This window comes from Andrographis paniculata, unplaced genomic scaffold (genome assembly GCF_009805555.1).
Source record: "Andrographis paniculata isolate CXL003 unplaced genomic scaffold, ASM980555v1 Contig60END, whole genome shotgun sequence".
Lineage (NCBI taxonomy): Eukaryota > Viridiplantae > Streptophyta > Magnoliopsida > Lamiales > Acanthaceae > Andrographis > Andrographis paniculata.
In genome coordinates, this window is record NW_026137596.1 from 1,128,570 (window position 1) to 1,145,355 (window position 16,786).

General features: G+C 34.4%; 4 protein-coding genes and 3 non-coding genes across 15 annotated transcripts; all 7 read left to right on the forward strand.

The window, feature by feature from the left end:
• The first annotated feature begins 1,800 nt into the window (after positions 1 to 1,800).
• On the forward strand, positions 1,801 to 1,872 carry TRNAQ-CUG (transfer RNA glutamine (anticodon CUG)). Its single transcript has one exon. It is a non-coding gene; the product is annotated as a tRNA-Gln (tRNA).
• A 1,968-nt stretch (positions 1,873 to 3,840) lies between these two features.
• On the forward strand, positions 3,841 to 6,574 carry LOC127259286 (protein IQ-DOMAIN 21-like). The gene is made up of 5 exons (XM_051286505.1): positions 3,841 to 4,084; positions 4,305 to 4,410; positions 5,146 to 5,439; positions 5,534 to 5,794; positions 5,874 to 6,574. Exons 2-5 carry the CDS (start codon positions 4,321 to 4,323, stop codon positions 6,381 to 6,383), a joined length of 1,155 nt encoding a protein of 384 aa, XP_051142462.1. The 5' UTR covers positions 3,841 to 4,084; positions 4,305 to 4,320; the 3' UTR covers positions 6,384 to 6,574.
• A 263-nt stretch (positions 6,575 to 6,837) lies between these two features.
• Positions 6,838 to 6,990, forward strand: LOC127260210 (U4 spliceosomal RNA). The gene has a single exon (XR_007840651.1). It is a non-coding gene; the product is annotated as a U4 spliceosomal RNA (small nuclear RNA).
• LOC127259621 (phytolongin Phyl2.2-like) lies at positions 6,838 to 12,825 on the forward strand. Of its 7 annotated transcripts, none has more exons than XM_051287057.1 (3): positions 6,838 to 6,884; positions 10,485 to 11,300; positions 12,479 to 12,825. In XM_051287057.1, the coding sequence occupies exon 2, from the start codon at positions 10,514 to 10,516 to the stop codon at positions 11,255 to 11,257; it is 744 nt and encodes a 247-aa protein (XP_051143014.1). In that variant the 5' UTR covers positions 6,838 to 6,884; positions 10,485 to 10,513; the 3' UTR covers positions 11,258 to 11,300; positions 12,479 to 12,825. The 7 variants fall into 7 exon arrangements, with proteins under 7 accessions (XP_051143014.1, XP_051143015.1, XP_051143017.1 ...); XM_051287058.1 differs by having other exon boundaries at positions 6,848 to 6,899; XM_051287060.1 differs by having other exon boundaries at positions 6,852 to 6,867.
• On the forward strand, positions 6,911 to 10,316 carry LOC127259620 (phospho-N-acetylmuramoyl-pentapeptide-transferase homolog). Of its 2 annotated transcripts, XM_051287052.1 has the most exons (9): positions 6,911 to 7,430; positions 7,537 to 7,611; positions 8,131 to 8,294; positions 8,380 to 8,827; positions 8,915 to 8,979; positions 9,233 to 9,393; positions 9,480 to 9,688; positions 9,780 to 9,931; positions 10,063 to 10,316. In XM_051287052.1, the coding sequence occupies exons 1-8, from the start codon at positions 7,314 to 7,316 to the stop codon at positions 9,900 to 9,902; spliced, it is 1,362 nt and encodes a 453-aa protein (XP_051143009.1). In that variant the 5' UTR covers positions 6,911 to 7,313; the 3' UTR covers positions 9,903 to 9,931; positions 10,063 to 10,316. The 2 variants fall into 2 exon arrangements, with proteins under 2 accessions (XP_051143009.1, XP_051143008.1); XM_051287051.1 differs by having other exon boundaries at positions 9,780 to 10,316.
• LOC127260203 (U4 spliceosomal RNA) lies at positions 10,156 to 10,308 on the forward strand. The gene has a single exon (XR_007840644.1). It is a non-coding gene; the product is annotated as a U4 spliceosomal RNA (small nuclear RNA).
• Positions 12,826 to 14,984: 2,159 nt separating the features above from the next.
• LOC127259781 (uncharacterized protein At4g00950-like) lies at positions 14,985 to 16,137 on the forward strand. Of its 2 annotated transcripts, none has more exons than XM_051287369.1 (2): positions 14,985 to 15,623; positions 15,732 to 16,137. In XM_051287369.1, exon 1 carries the CDS (start codon positions 15,159 to 15,161, stop codon positions 15,621 to 15,623), a length of 465 nt encoding a protein of 154 aa, XP_051143326.1. In that variant the 5' UTR covers positions 14,985 to 15,158; the 3' UTR covers positions 15,732 to 16,137. The 2 variants fall into 2 exon arrangements, with proteins under 2 accessions (XP_051143326.1, XP_051143325.1); XM_051287368.1 differs by having other exon boundaries at positions 14,990 to 15,619; positions 15,732 to 16,129.
• The last annotated feature ends 649 nt before the right edge of the window (positions 16,138 to 16,786 follow it).

Consider the following 16,786-nt stretch of genomic DNA (forward strand, 5'->3'; position numbering starts at 1 on the left):
ACGATCATCAAAGAAGTAAAGGCATAAGAATTTTAACCATAACTTTCAAAAATAAATAATGTGAGATCATTACTACAAAGTACATCGAATTTAGTATCTTTTGTTTGATTTGGAAACGTGTCATCTGGAGTCAACGTAAAATTAATGAAACTTACGGGTAAACTAATAATTGAAAATTATTCCATGGGGAATAAAGTCAAAATCAAACGTCAATAATGCATTAAAAATTTTAATTTAAAATAAATGTGTGACATTTTTCTGAAATTAATTGAATTTTACTTCCATGTATTTTCATTAATAAATAGTAGTACATGCATACGTTTTTTGTTTTGTTCTTTTATCCTTTCTAAATATTATTCATTTTGTATAAATATTATTAAATAAACATTTAAATTAATATTTAATTTTGAATCTCAATCAAATAAATATTTTATTTTTTCTATTTATTGCAAACTGGAATTTTATGGCGATATTGAGATTAACCAATATTTATTATTATTTTTTGTCGTAACCAATATGTATTATTAGTTATATATACATTATTGTGTCAACATATGATGTGTGATAAAATCAATAGCAATATGTATTGTGTTCTGAATTTTTTCAATTTCCTTAATAAAGAATTTCAGAATTATTTTCAAAATAAAACATAATATATATATACTTCTATTAATTAGTTTTTTTAAAAAATAAATAAATAAATATATATTAGGGTGAAGATTATGTCCTGACTTTTTAAGAGATTATTAACAAAGAGTAGTAGTGCATATAAAATTTTTAAAGTTCGACCGCCCCCTACATTTCCAAAATGCTGCCACGCGTCCAAATGCTATTGGTTGTAGCGAGTTGACAATACCCTACACCTACGCAAGTTAGTTTTATATTCACAACGTCAAAATAGCTGTGAGTAGAATTTGTTTAAGGTATGTTTCTTTAGCCGAGTTTTCGAAAATTTTACTATTTGGATTCTGCAATTTTTTGAAAAGAAAATATATATATTTTTTACATAAAATATCTCATCAAATATTATTTTCATATCAAATTCAAATCAATTTTTTTCCAAACTCATCCAAAAAGAAAGACACCGTGGTGGATGGGAATCACTCAATTAATATATATTATATATATATATATAATATTTGCACACACTAGAAATTGATAGGTAAAAATAAATAAATGGCATTCAATTTTTATTGAAATTTGAAAGTGACAATAATATGAATTATAAAATTAGGGATTGAATAGAGTATTGATATTGTTACATAAGTGTTGGATACGTTTATAGATCTGCTAAATAAATAATATATATTAAAACATTTGAATTTTATATAAAATTTTCAAATTTAATAAATATAGTATTTTCGATAGTTTTTTTTTATTAGTTTGACTTTCAAATTTTAATAATTTTATTTTAGATGAACTATTTAAAATTGATATATATATATATTTAAAAAAAAAACGATTGTAAAATTAAAAAAATAAAGAAAAAGATTCAATTATTCTTCTATGATGAAAATTTATGGTTATATTCTTTTAATATTTATACTTTATTTAAAATTTTATTGTTAGATATTGTGAAATATAAAAAAATATTTAATTTTATTATTTCTTAAACATTTTTACGAAAAAATTAATACTATATTGTTATTATGAAATATAAGTGATATTGGTAAGATAACAATCTACATTCTAGCTCCTCTTATCATCAATATATATATATATATATAATATTCTGAATTATAAAGTTTTTATATTTTAATAAAGTATTTTATTAGTAATAATACCTCATAAAATTCGATTGGTTCCATGGTCTAGTGGTTAGGACATTGGACTCTGAATCCAGTAACCCGAGTTCAAATCTCGGTGGAACCTTTATTATGTTTTGACCTTCATTTTTTAAGAGCCCGGCCCAAATTCACACTGCAGAAAATTTACATCTACTAAGGATGTGTTCGTTTGTAGAATTTTACTATTCATCCAATTTTTTTCTCCAAAAAAATCAAATCAAACACCTATTTTTCATTTTTTATATTATACTAAAAATTAATTTTACATTCAAAACATCACATCAAAACCTATTTATATAACATCATACAACTATTCAAATTCAAAATTTTTACTACTAGAGTGTGTTTGTTTGGGGGATTGGATTGGATTTACACTATTCATCCAATTCCCCCATCCCCCAAACTTCAAATCAAACACCTATTTTTCATTTTTTATATTATACTAAAAATCAATTTTACATTCAAAACATCAAATCAACACCTATTTATAATCACATCATATTCAAAATTTTTACTATTCAAATCACAATTCAAAATCCAAACCCCCAAACAAACACACCCTAAATAAATAAATACTCCCTCCGTCCCCAATCTATCTATCAATTTACTTTTTGCACGGAGTTTTAGAAATATTAGGATAAAGTAGAAGTAAAGGTAAAAAAACTAAATTAACCCTATCAGTATTGTATGATATAAAGGTAATGACATTTGTGTAATATATTGTAAATTATAAGGGTATTTGTAACGTTAGGTAGATAGTACAATTACTACAAAAGGAACGGATACTTTGTTATGGAACGGACCAAAATAGAAAAATGGATAGATTGTTAAGAGACGGAGTATATTATTAAAAAATAAAAAGACGGGTATTTATAGAAATAATGATAATGAAATTTGTAATAATAAAATTCCACTTTTATTACTCATAATATTTTTAAGAAGATTAAATCAGACATCATATGACACATATTTGTATCACATCCAATCATTATTTTAACTCAAAGTTTGGCTATTTTGAAACTTATTTCTATCTCAAATCTACAATCAAACAAACATTTTAATATATATTTTTTAAATAATTATTTTTATATTTTTTATATAAATAATAATAATAATAAAAAAAAGAAGATAAAATACAAATAGAAAATCCTAATACATATGTTGACTAGAAAGCAAAAGAAAATGTTTACCCAAATTTTACTATTCCAAATTTTTTTCTAACACAAACATCAAACCAGACACTTATTATTTATTTTTTATATTATATAAAAAATTTATTTTAAATACAAAACATCGCATTAATACATATTTATATCACATCAAATAACTATTTTAATTCAAATTTTTATTATTTAAAACTAAAATTTAAAATCAAAATCTTACAAGTAAACACATGTTATATTATTTGTATGTGTCTACTTAAAAATTACTTTACAATATAATTTTTTTAATCATAATTATTTAAGTAACATAGCTTAATAAGTTATTAATATTAAATTATGATATTATTATTTTTATATGAATAATATGTTTGGTATTTTTAAAATACGAAGTAATATACCTAATTAAAAGAAATTTAGAATACGGAGTTTAAATATTTTTAACATTATATCTAAATAAATTATTTTTACTATTTTTATATTATCTACACAATTTTTTATATTTACCCTTCCGTAATAATTACAATTCTAATTATGAGAAATTAAATTATATAATTTCTTAAAATAGATAATTTTTACTTAAAATATTCAAAATAATATTTTATCTAAAAGATATATAAAAATATGTAATCCAAATAGTAAAAAAATAATATAAAGATAAAAAAAAAAAAAAAAAAAACAGGCTAGTTATAATATATGATGTGATATAGGAACCATAATTCACCAAAAATTGCACATTTTAACTGAAAGTTATGAGTGGGCAATCAATTAATCATACGGATAATAGTCGTCTCCATCGACAGCGTAGAAGGAAGCCCTGGTGAAGAGGGCACCTGAGACGTGGCCGCACTCAATTGGCGGATTCCAACTGTACAAGAAGGCAGAAGAAGGAGGAGGAACAATCAGCTCACAGCTGCGGCAAAAGCTTCTCTCTCGTGAATTGTGAGTCTCATTAAATACCAACGGCAACTTCGCCGCCCACTCCTGCACTCACTCTCTCCTCCATTACTCAATTTTTTCTCAATTCCATTGTCGTTAAGCTGATCGGTCGCATGCTAGCTTGCTAGCTGTTCGCTTGTAATGTGCGATTTCATCCACTTGCAACTTTGATCGGCGCAGTTAATTAGTTAGCTCCAGGTTTGTGAATCGATCATCGCTTTTCGTAGCTGTTTGATTGATCTAGTGTGGATAAGTATAATGTTATATGTTGTATTGATTGCTACCTGAAAGATTCGCGTTTATCGGTGAATTGTGAATGGAATAATCAATTGTTAGCTCAGTGAGGAATTTTGTTGAACGAATTGTGGTCATTTCTTCTTCTTCTTCTTTTTATTTTTTATTTTTTTTGGCATGAAAGGCTTTTGTTACCTGAGATGGGGAAGAAAGGCGGTAGCGGTTGGTTTTCCTCCGTAAAGAAGGTCTTCAAGCAATCTCCAAACAAGGACGTGCAGCCTGAAAAAAAGGTCGGTTAATTCAGTGCTAAATATTCTTCAGCTGTTGCTGGTGGTAACATTGATCATCTCTTAAGTTCTGTGTGTTTGAATCCATAGCTGCAAAAGCTGAATGCATGCCTATTATTGATCAATCTGAGCAGTTTGTAGAAATCTTCTATTGTTGTCCAATTCTTGAATTCTTCCTTGATCAAGCATATAAACCAATCATTTTCCTGGAATGGTGAACTGTGCAAAGAGGAATGATTCTTCATGGCATTAATCCTCATTGCCAGGCTAACAAATTCTTAATTACATTTTCTGGAAATCATCTCTGTTTCGTACATTGTTTTTTATCAAAGCAATCTGTTAGTAGCAATCCTCATTGTGTGAAGGGAAGATCTACGGAACTCCAATTTTCTCTTCCATTGACGAATCTCATTAAATCCTTGACGTGGTCCCCTATCAATGCTCCAAGACAAACAGCAGAGTCCTCATGACATATACCTTTCTTTCCACATCATTTAACATTAATTGTCATGTGATCCCTCACGTTCGATCCCAATCCTCCTTTATGGCATGTAGCTACGGTTTCATTTAGTTGCTTAATACAAATCTGTTCTTAGAATAACCCTTTAATTTCTATTATCTTTGAAGATAGAAGATGGAACCACTGAAATATGCTAACTACATACAAAATTGTCTCCAATGTTAAGGTTTTATTAGACATAATAACTAACAGAGATATATTTATCCGATCCTCTTCAGAAGGAAAGCGTCGAAAAATGGCAGTACGAAGCACCCGAAGTGGTTTCACTCGAGCATTTCCCAGCAGAAAGCTCCCCGGATGTAACCAACAGGGAGAGCATTCAGTCGTCCCCGGATTCATCAGAGGATCCTAATCATGCTATAGCAGTGGCCATGGCCACTGCTGCAGCTGCCGAGGCAGCCGTTGCAGCAGCTCAGGCTGCTGCAAGAGTGGTTCGACTGGCCGGTTACAGTCGCCACAGCAAGGAAGAAAAGGCTGCCACTATCATACAGTCATATTACAGAGGATATCTGGTAAGCAAAGCTACACATCACACTCTCTTCGCAGCTACGACACTTTTATACGTTGATCGGAAAAACTTTCTCTGCTCGTTGTGTCTTTACATAGGCTCGGAGAGCATTGCGCGCGCTGAAGGGCTTGGTCAGGCTTCAGGCTCTAGTAAGAGGTCACAATGTCCGAAAGCAAGCCCAGATGACGATGCGGTGCATGCAAGCGCTGGTGCGCGTGCAGGGCCGTGTGCGCGCTCGGAGGCTCCAAATCGCACGGGAGAAGCTCCGGGGCAAGCCCGACGACGTCGACGAGCATGAGGAAAGAAAAATGATCACAAGGGATAAAGCTCTTCTGGCCTACAATCCTTTACCTCATCAGGTTTCCAAACTTAAACTCTACCATACTTCCTTACGTTATAAAATTCGTTACAATGTTGTACATGACATGATCGATGCAGCAACGGATGCAACAAGTGTTGCATTCCCGTTTAGACGGCGTCGGCGACGTAAATAGTTTTGGACTATACGGTGGCGACGATGTCGACAAGCCGCAGTGGGGATGGAACTGGCTCGAGAGATGGATGGAGTCCCAAACCTACCACCCTCCCCGGCGACACACCTTAGCCCATGAGAAACCTGTGGATGTGAGCTTGGTTATGCCATTGGGCTCGGAGAATGTCAAAATGGGCCGACTGGGCGAACCAACCCAATATATGCGGAGACGATTGGATTTGGACTATATCCCGAGCTACATGGCTCCGACCCAATCGGCGAAAGCGAAAGTTCGAACTCAAGACCCAGTTAAGCAACGAAGCCCAACACAGGCCCAATGGAATTCTTCTACGAAGAGTGGGCTGGGACATGAGTCGTCGAGCTCGAGCAGCGGAACCGCGACTCTTCCGGCCCAAGTAAGCCCAAATTCGAAAGAAAATAATCGTGGGCCCAATAAGTGGATGTGTAGCCCATGATCAGGACTGAGGATAGGAGGCACGGTGGCTTAATTGTGTTCCTGGATTTAATAAATTAAGAACTTTTTAATAACCTTCAATTTCAAGAACGCCTGTATAATAAACATGCTTTCTTTTATTTTTTTTAATGAAAATATGTTAATGAAAAATTACCTCTGGAAATTGTTGGTTTTGTTTCTTGAATTGAAATTGAAATTGAACCTTTCCAATTTGAATGGTTAGTTTATATTTATTCATTTTTATCTTTTTTTTATATCTTAATTTTTACAATTTATTTTCTTAAAGAAAACTGTTAAATTTTAAAGTACAAAGTTTATTTACAACATGGATAGCCCGACAACACAAATGGGCCAGGTAAAACAGAAACTGAGAAGTGGATTAGTCCCACATCGGCTTGAAGAAAGCTGGCGGGCAGGAGGATTATAAAATGAAGGCAGAGGGGTACTGTAAAAGCATCTTTGCGCTTGGGGCAATGACGCAGCTAGTGAGGTTCTAACCGAGGCGCGTCTATTGCTGGTTGAAAACTATTTCCAAACCCCCTCCTCGGCCCGGGCCTGACTCTGGCCGTCGAGAATTTCTGGAAGGGCTCCCTGAAAAGGGGAAAGCCTTATAATTAAATTTTAAATTTTGATAAATTTATATTATAATTTCATATCTTACTTTTTGATTTAGCATATCATTATAGGGAATGCCTGCTGTAGACGCCAAGTAAAATGGTTTTTTGTGGTTAAGAAATCGACAATCAATTAACCGTACCCTATTCTGAACGCGCCCTGGAGGCGCGTGGAATTAAAGTTGTGTAGATTAAGGTAAACCATTCTATCGAGAAGAGAGTAGCTGCTGCTGCTGCAAGTTAGTTGCCCAGCGGGGGGAGTGGTTGCTTCCATTGCTCGTACAGTTGGAGCTTTCGTTGACAATTGGCTGCATTTTATGAACACAGTCATGCAATCTCAAGCTTTATGCTATTTTTCTGGTTTAGGACTTATGGCGTCACTCCGTTCTTTCAGTTGCCGGAACTTTACACGCCGTTCGTATTTCGATCGCAGGGTAATAAGCCGCTTCTAAGAAGGAATGCACACTTTAATTGTGTGTCTGATTTTTTGTTTATGTTTTTGGTACAGAATCGAGTGATGCTTTTTATCCTCGTTTGCAGTTATTTGATTCACGTGTTCGAAGAAATGGTTTCCGCGTGCGGCGTAGGGTTCTTCGCGTTTCTGCGACGGATGATGTATTGATTAATTCTGTCTAATTGCTTCTTTTGCGTTCTTGTAATGGATTCTTTGATGAGTTGATCTACTTTTTAACTAATTCATGGATTTGAATTATTAAGATGGGGATAAGAATTAAGTTTGAATTTGCACTTGCTGTTCTTCGTGCAGCTAATGAAGGTTTTGCTTTGTTTTCCATATCGTTCTTATGTGTTGATTGAAAATTGTTACACATCATTCATTGCAGCAAACATATACATAATTTTGTATTGATTGTAAAACATGATTATTGCAATATTTGCACCTTGTTCATTGCATTTCTTAATTACTAGAATAGAATGGTGAATACTGGATCATCTTCTTGGAGTGGTCTAATGTGAATTGTGTGTTGAATCTTGCAAGAATTTCAAAGTTTCCTACCTGCAAGTAGTCGGTACTGATTAATCGTTATTCTTTATTGTTTATCAGATTTAAGCATGTTAATGCTGTTACAAACTAGCCTTGTTTGTCGAAATCAATTCAATGTTTTTAATCTCCAGGATTCAGGGGATGTTTCATCATTCAGTGACATGGCTGATAGTAACAGACAAGCAATTTTTGCTTCAACAGATGGTGAAGCAAGTGACGGCGAAGCAGTTTCCCAGCTCACCGATGATGATTCCCCATCGAAAGAGAAATTGCTACAGTCGAACAACTTCACACGGTGACTGCATGCCGTATACTCATTCAGTAGAAGTTACTTTAAATTGGGAGTTTCCATTGTTATAAGCTAATTATTCTATTTCCAGGACTACCTATGGAGTTCTCAACAATGTTGGTCTTACATCATTCTCGACATTCCTCCTCTTATTCGTGGATCACTACACATGGAGAATTGCACGGCTACCTCTCCCGTCATTTTACTTGATGCAGCCCTTTTTGATATCTATAGTTTCAGTGTGTTGTGCCGGATACATTTGTGCACCTTTACTATGCGCTTTTGAGCTTCAATCCCCAGTCAAGAACGAGGTACCTCCTCATCACTCATCTAAGAAAGCAACCTCAACAATGGGTGGATTGTATCTTGTACCAATCGGCATACTTGTAGCAGAATCAGTACTGAGTTTTTCATCTGTTGAAGTTTCTGCAGCAGCCATGGCAACTATTTGCTTTGCTGTAATTGGGCTATTGGATGATTTCTTGAGAATCAAGATCAATGGTTACAATCCACCTGGTTGGATTAAAGTTTTCCTGGAGGTGAATCTCGTGCTGCTTTTTTTGAATGTATTTTTGTGGACTTGTCATCGAATTTGTTATCTAATTATTAGTTTGATGTTTTTGCAGGTTTCCTTTGGATTATGGTTCTCGCATTGGTTTTGCACCAAAATCATAGTAACACCCTACAACATGTATGATTTTTTATACCTTATTTGCTATTTGTGACTCTAAACGTCATAATTTGCCATATATAGCTAGAATATCGGAGGTTTTGCTGTGCATATTTAATTGTTGACATGCTTTCGGAGTTTTGCATTCGAATAGGATTGAATATGCATAGCTAGAACATCGAAGTTTTTCATGTGTTTTGCATTTGAATACTTGGCTAGATAGAAACTTATGTGCCGGTTTGGTTTTCATTTATATGTAACATTTTCTTCCCAGGAAAATGGGCAAATCTATATCCTACCCACTTTTGACAACATTCTTTTTCATTTCCATGCCAAATGGAATCAAATTAACTGATGGGCTTGATGGATTAGCTGTGGGAACTGCTGCTTTAGCCTTTGTTGCAATGTCGATCGTGGTTCTTCCAATATGCTGCAGTAATCAATCCTTGCTTTTGCGCGGTCTCAATTTCCCACCTTGGCAATAATTTCCCTAACCGGAATTGTGTGTTTGCCAACAACAGAGCTTTCTGTATTTGGAGCATCAATGGCTGGGGCGTGCATCGGTTTTCTTTTCCAACACCGATATAGTGCGCCTATATCTATGGGGGCGACAGGGGCTTTGGCTTTAGGCGGAGCTCTTGCTGCAATGGCATCGTGCACGGGAATGTTCCTCCCGCTGCTGATTGCTTCAGGAGTGTTCGTCTTGGCGTCATTCTCAGCTGTCTTTCAGGTACATTACATTACTAAATAATGCAATGTATCGATTTAGTTTCGTACATGTTTGGATTTTAGTTTAATTTGTGTTCATGGCGCCATTGCAGGGCCATCTCCGTTTACATGGCATTAAAGAACCAGTAATTGTTGCTGCTTCATATGTAGCAGCAGCCTTCTTGAGCCTATTCGCAGCCTACGTCGGCCTGTCCTCACCGCGCCTGTTGCGGTGACTTAGTCATCGAGCACGAACACGAGCCATGTATATATTATATATATGGTTATGTGAATGAAACAATGAACAGATGTTTCAGTAAATGAATTATGAATAGGCTGCCGCTGTTCTTGTTTTTTAATTAATTGTCCATCTTTGTTTTATTTCCCTTGACATAGATATTGCCTTAGAAGCATCCCACATCGGTTGTGGTAAAGAGAGTTGGCCGAGCTGACTACTATTAAAGGAGGAGGAGGGATATTGTAAAAATTATCTTTGCGCTTGGGGCAATGACGCAGCTAGTGAGGTTCTAACCGAGGCGCGTCTATTGCTGGTTGAAAACTATTTCCAAACCCCCTCTTCGGCCCGGGCTTGACTCGGGCCGTCGAGAATTTCTGGAAGGGCTCCCTGAAAAGGGGAAAGCCCTACAAATCTTTAATCTCAATTTATTACTTTATCTTCTATAGATTATTATGTATGCGCAGGGTTTGGTATCTTTGAAAGGCTTTAGCTGTTGCGTAGATTTGGGTTCTGCGTTTGACTTCCTTCCAAACCCTAAATTAGCAGCTTTTCCTCTAAATTTGATTTTGTGAATTTTCAGATTGGAGTCGTCGTCCCTGGTTTGGAGATATGATTTCGATTCCGGATTTCGTCCATTACGTCTGCATTGCAAAGGGCACCGTCGTCTTGGCTGAACTGAAGAACTCCAAAGATCCCACGTTCGGCGCAACCGCCGCGAAGTGCCTGGAGAATACGCCGCCGCATCACGCGACGTTTGTCCACACCGTTCGATCGAGGAGCTACACCTTCCTGATCGACAATTCCTTTGTCTATTTCGCAATTTTCGATGAGAGGCTGGGGAAATCCGAGGGGTTAGGGTTTCTGAAGTCCGTGAAGGATGCGTTCGCGGAGGTTTTTGATGCGGATAGGAATATGGACAATTTTAATCCTCTCTGTTTTCAGAAGGACCTTTCCCCGGTCTTCCGCCGGTTAATCGGACCGGCGTCGGAGCAACCGAGAATGGATCAAACCGATGTACTGCCATGTGGATCGGGGCACTTTAGGGAGAGACCGAGGTCGTCTAATGGGGAGGGAGGGATAAACAAGATAAGCAGCAGATTGCCTGGAGAGCTCAGTATTGGTAGGGGAAACGGAGAAAACGAGGGGAATGGAATTGAATTGAGCCATAAGTTTCCAGTGATGCTCCATAGGAATGGTGGATTATACTCTCCTGACATGGCAGGGCATCAGAGAGCTAAGAAAGTTTGGAAGAAGCAAGTTTGGGTTGTGCTGTCACTTGACTTGATGATTTGTGTGATGCTGTTTGGTGTTTGGCTGTGGCTTTGCAGGGGACTCGAGTGCATTCGGAACTGAATATTTGCATCCGATCGATGAAAATTGGCTCGAGTTTCTTACTGTAAGTGGTTTGAATTCAGTATGTGCAATATGGTTTGAGATTTGGTGTCAGATGGACATATTTAATGGCTACATATGTGTCTCTGGTTTTATTATATATGAATTTATTATATACCCATTAGAGATTTGGTGTTGGCTGGCTTTATGTGCGTTCTAGCTTTTCTTCTTGTGCAGTTTTGATGTTCTTGATTTTAGTGGGGTTTTAGCTCTTGAACATAATCACACGATTAGATGGAAGCTATGAGATAATTCTTGTAATGTTGATGATGTGGTTTTATCAATAATCAAAGCAGTGTTGATTAAGTCAGGTTCTTTAATCTGTAGTAGTATTTTTTGAGGTATTTGTTGGTGTTTTACTGGTGTCACTTCCAACCATCAACTGGCCAATAGTAAGAAATAATGATTTGTATGACCATTTTTCCCCAATTAGATTTGATTTCAATAATAATATAATGGGCTTCTCTTGGAGTTGCTTTTATTGAACCAAGTTTGGGTGAGATGCACAAACCAATGCAATATATATATATATATATCTTCAGAATTTAATGAGCATTGTATTTAAGGTATATTAAAGGTTGTATATACTTTTAAAGTTAGTATGGTGCTGATTTGACCGTATTAATGTCAGTATATGCTTTATGGGAACAGCATATGTTTATACTATCTTAGTCACCCTCCTATAGCATATGATGATCCCATACTCTATATTAAAGATAAATCTAGAGTAAATATTTTGTATTTGAATGACCAAAAAGAGAGATTCTTCCATATCCATTGTAATTTGAGTATAAACCAATTACAAAGAACCATACACAAACGAAAAACTGAAACACAGTTGTGATGTACTGAAAATATTAGACCCTCATGCAATATTTATTTATTTAAATAAAAACAAAAAACAAAAAAGAGCAGGGGAAGACAGCCTTGGCCAAATAGTGTTTTGGAACACCTCCGAAAACGAGGGATTAGGGAATCTGTTGACAAAATGTAGCTTTTGGGGGTTATTTTACATTCTAAACTCAGTTAAACGATACACAAAATTCTTTTCAACTAATTTTGGAGGATACAGACTTGTAAATAGTATCTATCTATCTATCTATCTATCATCTGCCATTTCTTGAAAAGGATTAAGATGAATTCCTCTGTTCTTGCACTTTAATTCTCGTTTTGTTGTTGCAGAACTATGGCAACCTTAATTTGATTGATAATTTCGCCTATTGCAAGAGACTAAAAGTCTGGAGCAGTTTCTCGAAGAAACATTTTAACTGCGGGCTAATTAAGATCCCATCTGGATTCATTCATGATTTGGAGAAAGATCAAAAAGCCTAGCAACTTGGATATGAGGGCAATTTGGTTCAAATGTATCTTTAAAGGGGAGGGGTAGCCTGTAAGAAGGTCTGGCAGGGATGATCGAGTGGCTGACGGTTAAAATTATTTATACATGACTTAAATACATGGACCGGTATTGTAAGATGTAGAATAATCTTCTTGCCACGATATGTCAAGATCCAACATTTTCACTTCAATTATGGCCGGGTATGGATCAGATGTTGATCTGATTAAGTCAGTATGGTGGTGGTGCTGATTTGACTGGATTAACATATGTTACAGGGATGATCATCGTATAATTATACATATTTCAGCATATTTATAATACAACACTCCCTATGTCATTCAAATTTATTTTCATTTTTCTTTTTTAGTTGTGATTCAAACTTATTTTCGCTTTCTTTTTTAGTAAAAAATTACCACTTTTTCTACTTTTTCATTATTATAATAGTTTCCATACCCATTTTTTGTAAAACTCGTGCCCAATCAAATAAATATAAATTTACATGAAGGAAGAAGTATATTATAACTTAGCATATGATATATGTTGATCACTTATATGACATATGCTCACCCGATCAAATTAGTACAATGCTGACTTGGGGGATCAAGGTGGGGCCATTATGGCTATAGTTGATCTTATTACAGCAGGTTATATATTTTTATGGTGCAAAAGTGAGATAAAAATAAAATAAAATGGTGGGATGAACAAACATGATTCTGAAATGGTTGTGTTGTGTAATTAATTATGGATTGAAATTGAGCAGAGGTTTTGTGTAGCTCCCACATGTAATGTTGGATTTGCATTGCAGTCCTTGTGAATATACATAAAATATATGCATATATATATATATATATATACACACATTATAGTTAAAGAGAGACAAGACACACCCACAGCACCACCATTGTTTCCTCTCATTAATGTCTGCATATGCAAATGCAATTCAAAGACTATGACCGCACATACAATACAATACAATACGGTTGCCTTGCATATATGATTGCTTGTATTGAATTTTACTCCCTCCCACGTAATATGGGTGTATTACTGTAGATACGGAAATTTAGGTAAAGTATAATTAGTAAGTAATTAAGAAGTGTATTAGTAAAAATAATTATTATTTAGTAAAAATAATTATAGATTAAGATTAAGATAAATAAATAGTTTAATTAAAATTAAGAAAATTATAAAATTTAAAATTTAAAATTTAAAATTTAAAATGCGATTAAAGTGCATAATTATATTTCCAAAAATAGAAAGGACAAGTTATGTGGGACGGACGAAAATAGAAAATATGGACAAATTATGTGGGACGGAGGGAGTATAATTTAACACAGTATAATATAATTACAGACAATACATAATTTATGTTAATGTAATATAAATGCATCTTATGAACTGAGTCTACACAACATATATTACTATTTATCTCAGTATTGACTATCAATTTTTCATGTAGTGATTGAAGCAAATCAATATAGGGTAGCCGATCCCTTGTAAATATATATACACACACATTTGATTACTATCATCATTCAATTTTTATTTTTTATTTTATTTTATTTTTTTTTTAACTTTTTAAGGTGTGTTCCTTTGTGGTTTGGATTGTTACGAGAGTAATAAGAAGAAAAAAAAAAAGATAATAATGTTTGATATTTTATAAGAGTAGAAAATAATAGTAGTACTTTTTATAGCACAAAATTGGAAATGAAAACATACACCCTTGTCTTTTGTTGCCTCATTTTTATGACAGTGAAGATGTTCCTTTCTTTTGGGCACATGCTTCTTTAATTATTTATTCGGCATGGATTGCTTTTGCTACTTTCAGTTATACCAAAAATATTAAGATCAAATGGAAGAGCTATCTAGTTCCATTATGAATGTTCTTGTAAGAGTAAATTTGTAATCGTGAGATCATATGTTTAAATTATAAAAAAAAATAAAAAAAAAAATATAAATTTGAATGACGAAGTGAGTATTTTTTTTTTTTCCGCAATAAAGACAAGAAGGCTACATGGGTTTGTTTGTCCATACCATCAGAGTCACGCTGCTAAGACTAAAAATAAAAATAGATGAAAATATAAAATGAATAATAGAGACGTTTGAGGTGTTGAAAGAAAACTCTTGGCAATGGATTACCGTTGGCGTTGAGAAACATTTATTACCAAATTGACTGACCCAACCCATGTCTGATTTCGACATTAAACACATCACAAGTAGTCGTGAGATTTATTATTATTATTATTAATTAATTAATATATAAAATTTTATTTTTGTATCCGTTACCTTTACCAACCCAACCGTTTGCCCTCTGCTCGTGAATGAATGAATCAATATTAATTATTATTTCAAATCCGAGCACTGAGGAGCCTTCCCCTCCCCTCTGTAATTACCATTCTGCCCCTCCACTCCCCTATCTTCAATATCCCCATAATTAAATTATATTCATACATATATATATATATATTATGTATTTATATGTATAATTTCTATTTGGTTTCTGTAATGTAAGAATTTTATTTTCTGATGATGGGAGATTCAACTACCTGCGCTACGCCGCCTAAGCTTACGCTATCTAAGCCGCCGCCGTGGAAGCCGAGGGAGCCGCTCCATATGCTGACGCCGCCGCTCCATCCATCGGCTTCGATCCCATTCCAGTGGGAGGAGGCGCCGGGGAAGCCGAGAGCCGCCGCGCCGCCGGACAAGGCGGCTAGGTGTCTGGACCTCCCTCCACGGCTGATGCTCCACGACGAAGCCAAAATTACCACTATACCCTCCCCGACAGCTGTCCTCGACGGGCCGTACGTCGGCCGGAGCTTGTCCCTCGCCTGCACTCTCTCCTTCCGTAAAGGTCCTCCGGCCGACGGCGCCGACGAGGAGCCCGGCAGGGCTAGTTTCGACTTTTCGTATAACGATGAGAAGGTGAAGATCACTAGAATTGGGAGAAGAAAGAGCTTCTTCAGTTTGCCTTCCATGAATCCGAACCTGTGAGTGAGTCAATGATCGATCATCCATTAATCAATCAATTAATTAATTATTATAATTAATTAAATTCCTGATTTTCCAATTAATGGAATTAAAATTGATTTTCATTTGCAGGCAGGGCATATGTTCGAGCCTGAAAAGAGCAGTGGTTCCATGGAAGAAGAAGCTGCGGAGGGGATGACTGAGGGGTAGAATTGGGAATTCACAATTCTCTGTCTGGATCAGAACTTCTGACATCATTAACCAATACTTTTACTTACTTGACTTTAAATAATAATATAATACTAAAAAAATGTGCATGCTTTGTTTGTTTGCTATATAAATTTGCCATAGCTTTGTTTGTACCTCGCGCTTCTCGGTTTGCACCAAATATGATGTATAATATCCTTCTTGTTATACATATATATATATATGTTGCTTAAGTTAGTAGTCATCACTTTGTGCATGTATTATATATAATGAAATGAAATAAAATTGTGGATAATAAATTTATTTCTTTTAGATGATAAATTATATTTTATTGTAGCCCAATTTTAGATTGTGGGCTATTGGCCTGTAACTACAATAGAAGCTCCTGAATGGCCTTCTATAGTATTGGGTTTTGGTTGCCCCAGAATTCTATTGGGCCAATATTTGGGTTGCTAATTTAGAAAATGTAAACTTTATTTTTTTTTTTTTTATAAAAAAAAAAGAAAAAATAGTTTATTCAGTTTAGTCTCTATCATCTAACTATATACTCAATTTTTTTAGCACAACGTTTTATTTAAGATTGTGTGTGTGTGTGTGTTTTTTTTTTTTTCATAATTTAAAAAAAAATATACAAAAAAAAATAAAATAATAATACTCCTATAACTTTTTACTAAAAAACAATGTAATGTGTTTTGTCTTAAATAACCGGTTAGATAATATATTATGAAATCGAATATTTCAGAAATAGAGGGATATATTAGAAAGTTAATTGGATATTGAATATTGGTACTAAAAGCGCATTAAATATATAAAGATGGCTTAGATACTTTAATTGTGTATTGAATTTATTTAGCATTGAAAATTTATTAACTCTCCAACAATTGTTTCCGTAGTAGTATTAAATAATAATAATAATAATAATAATAATAATAATAATAATAATAATAATAATAACAACAATTGAATACTAGATCCAATTT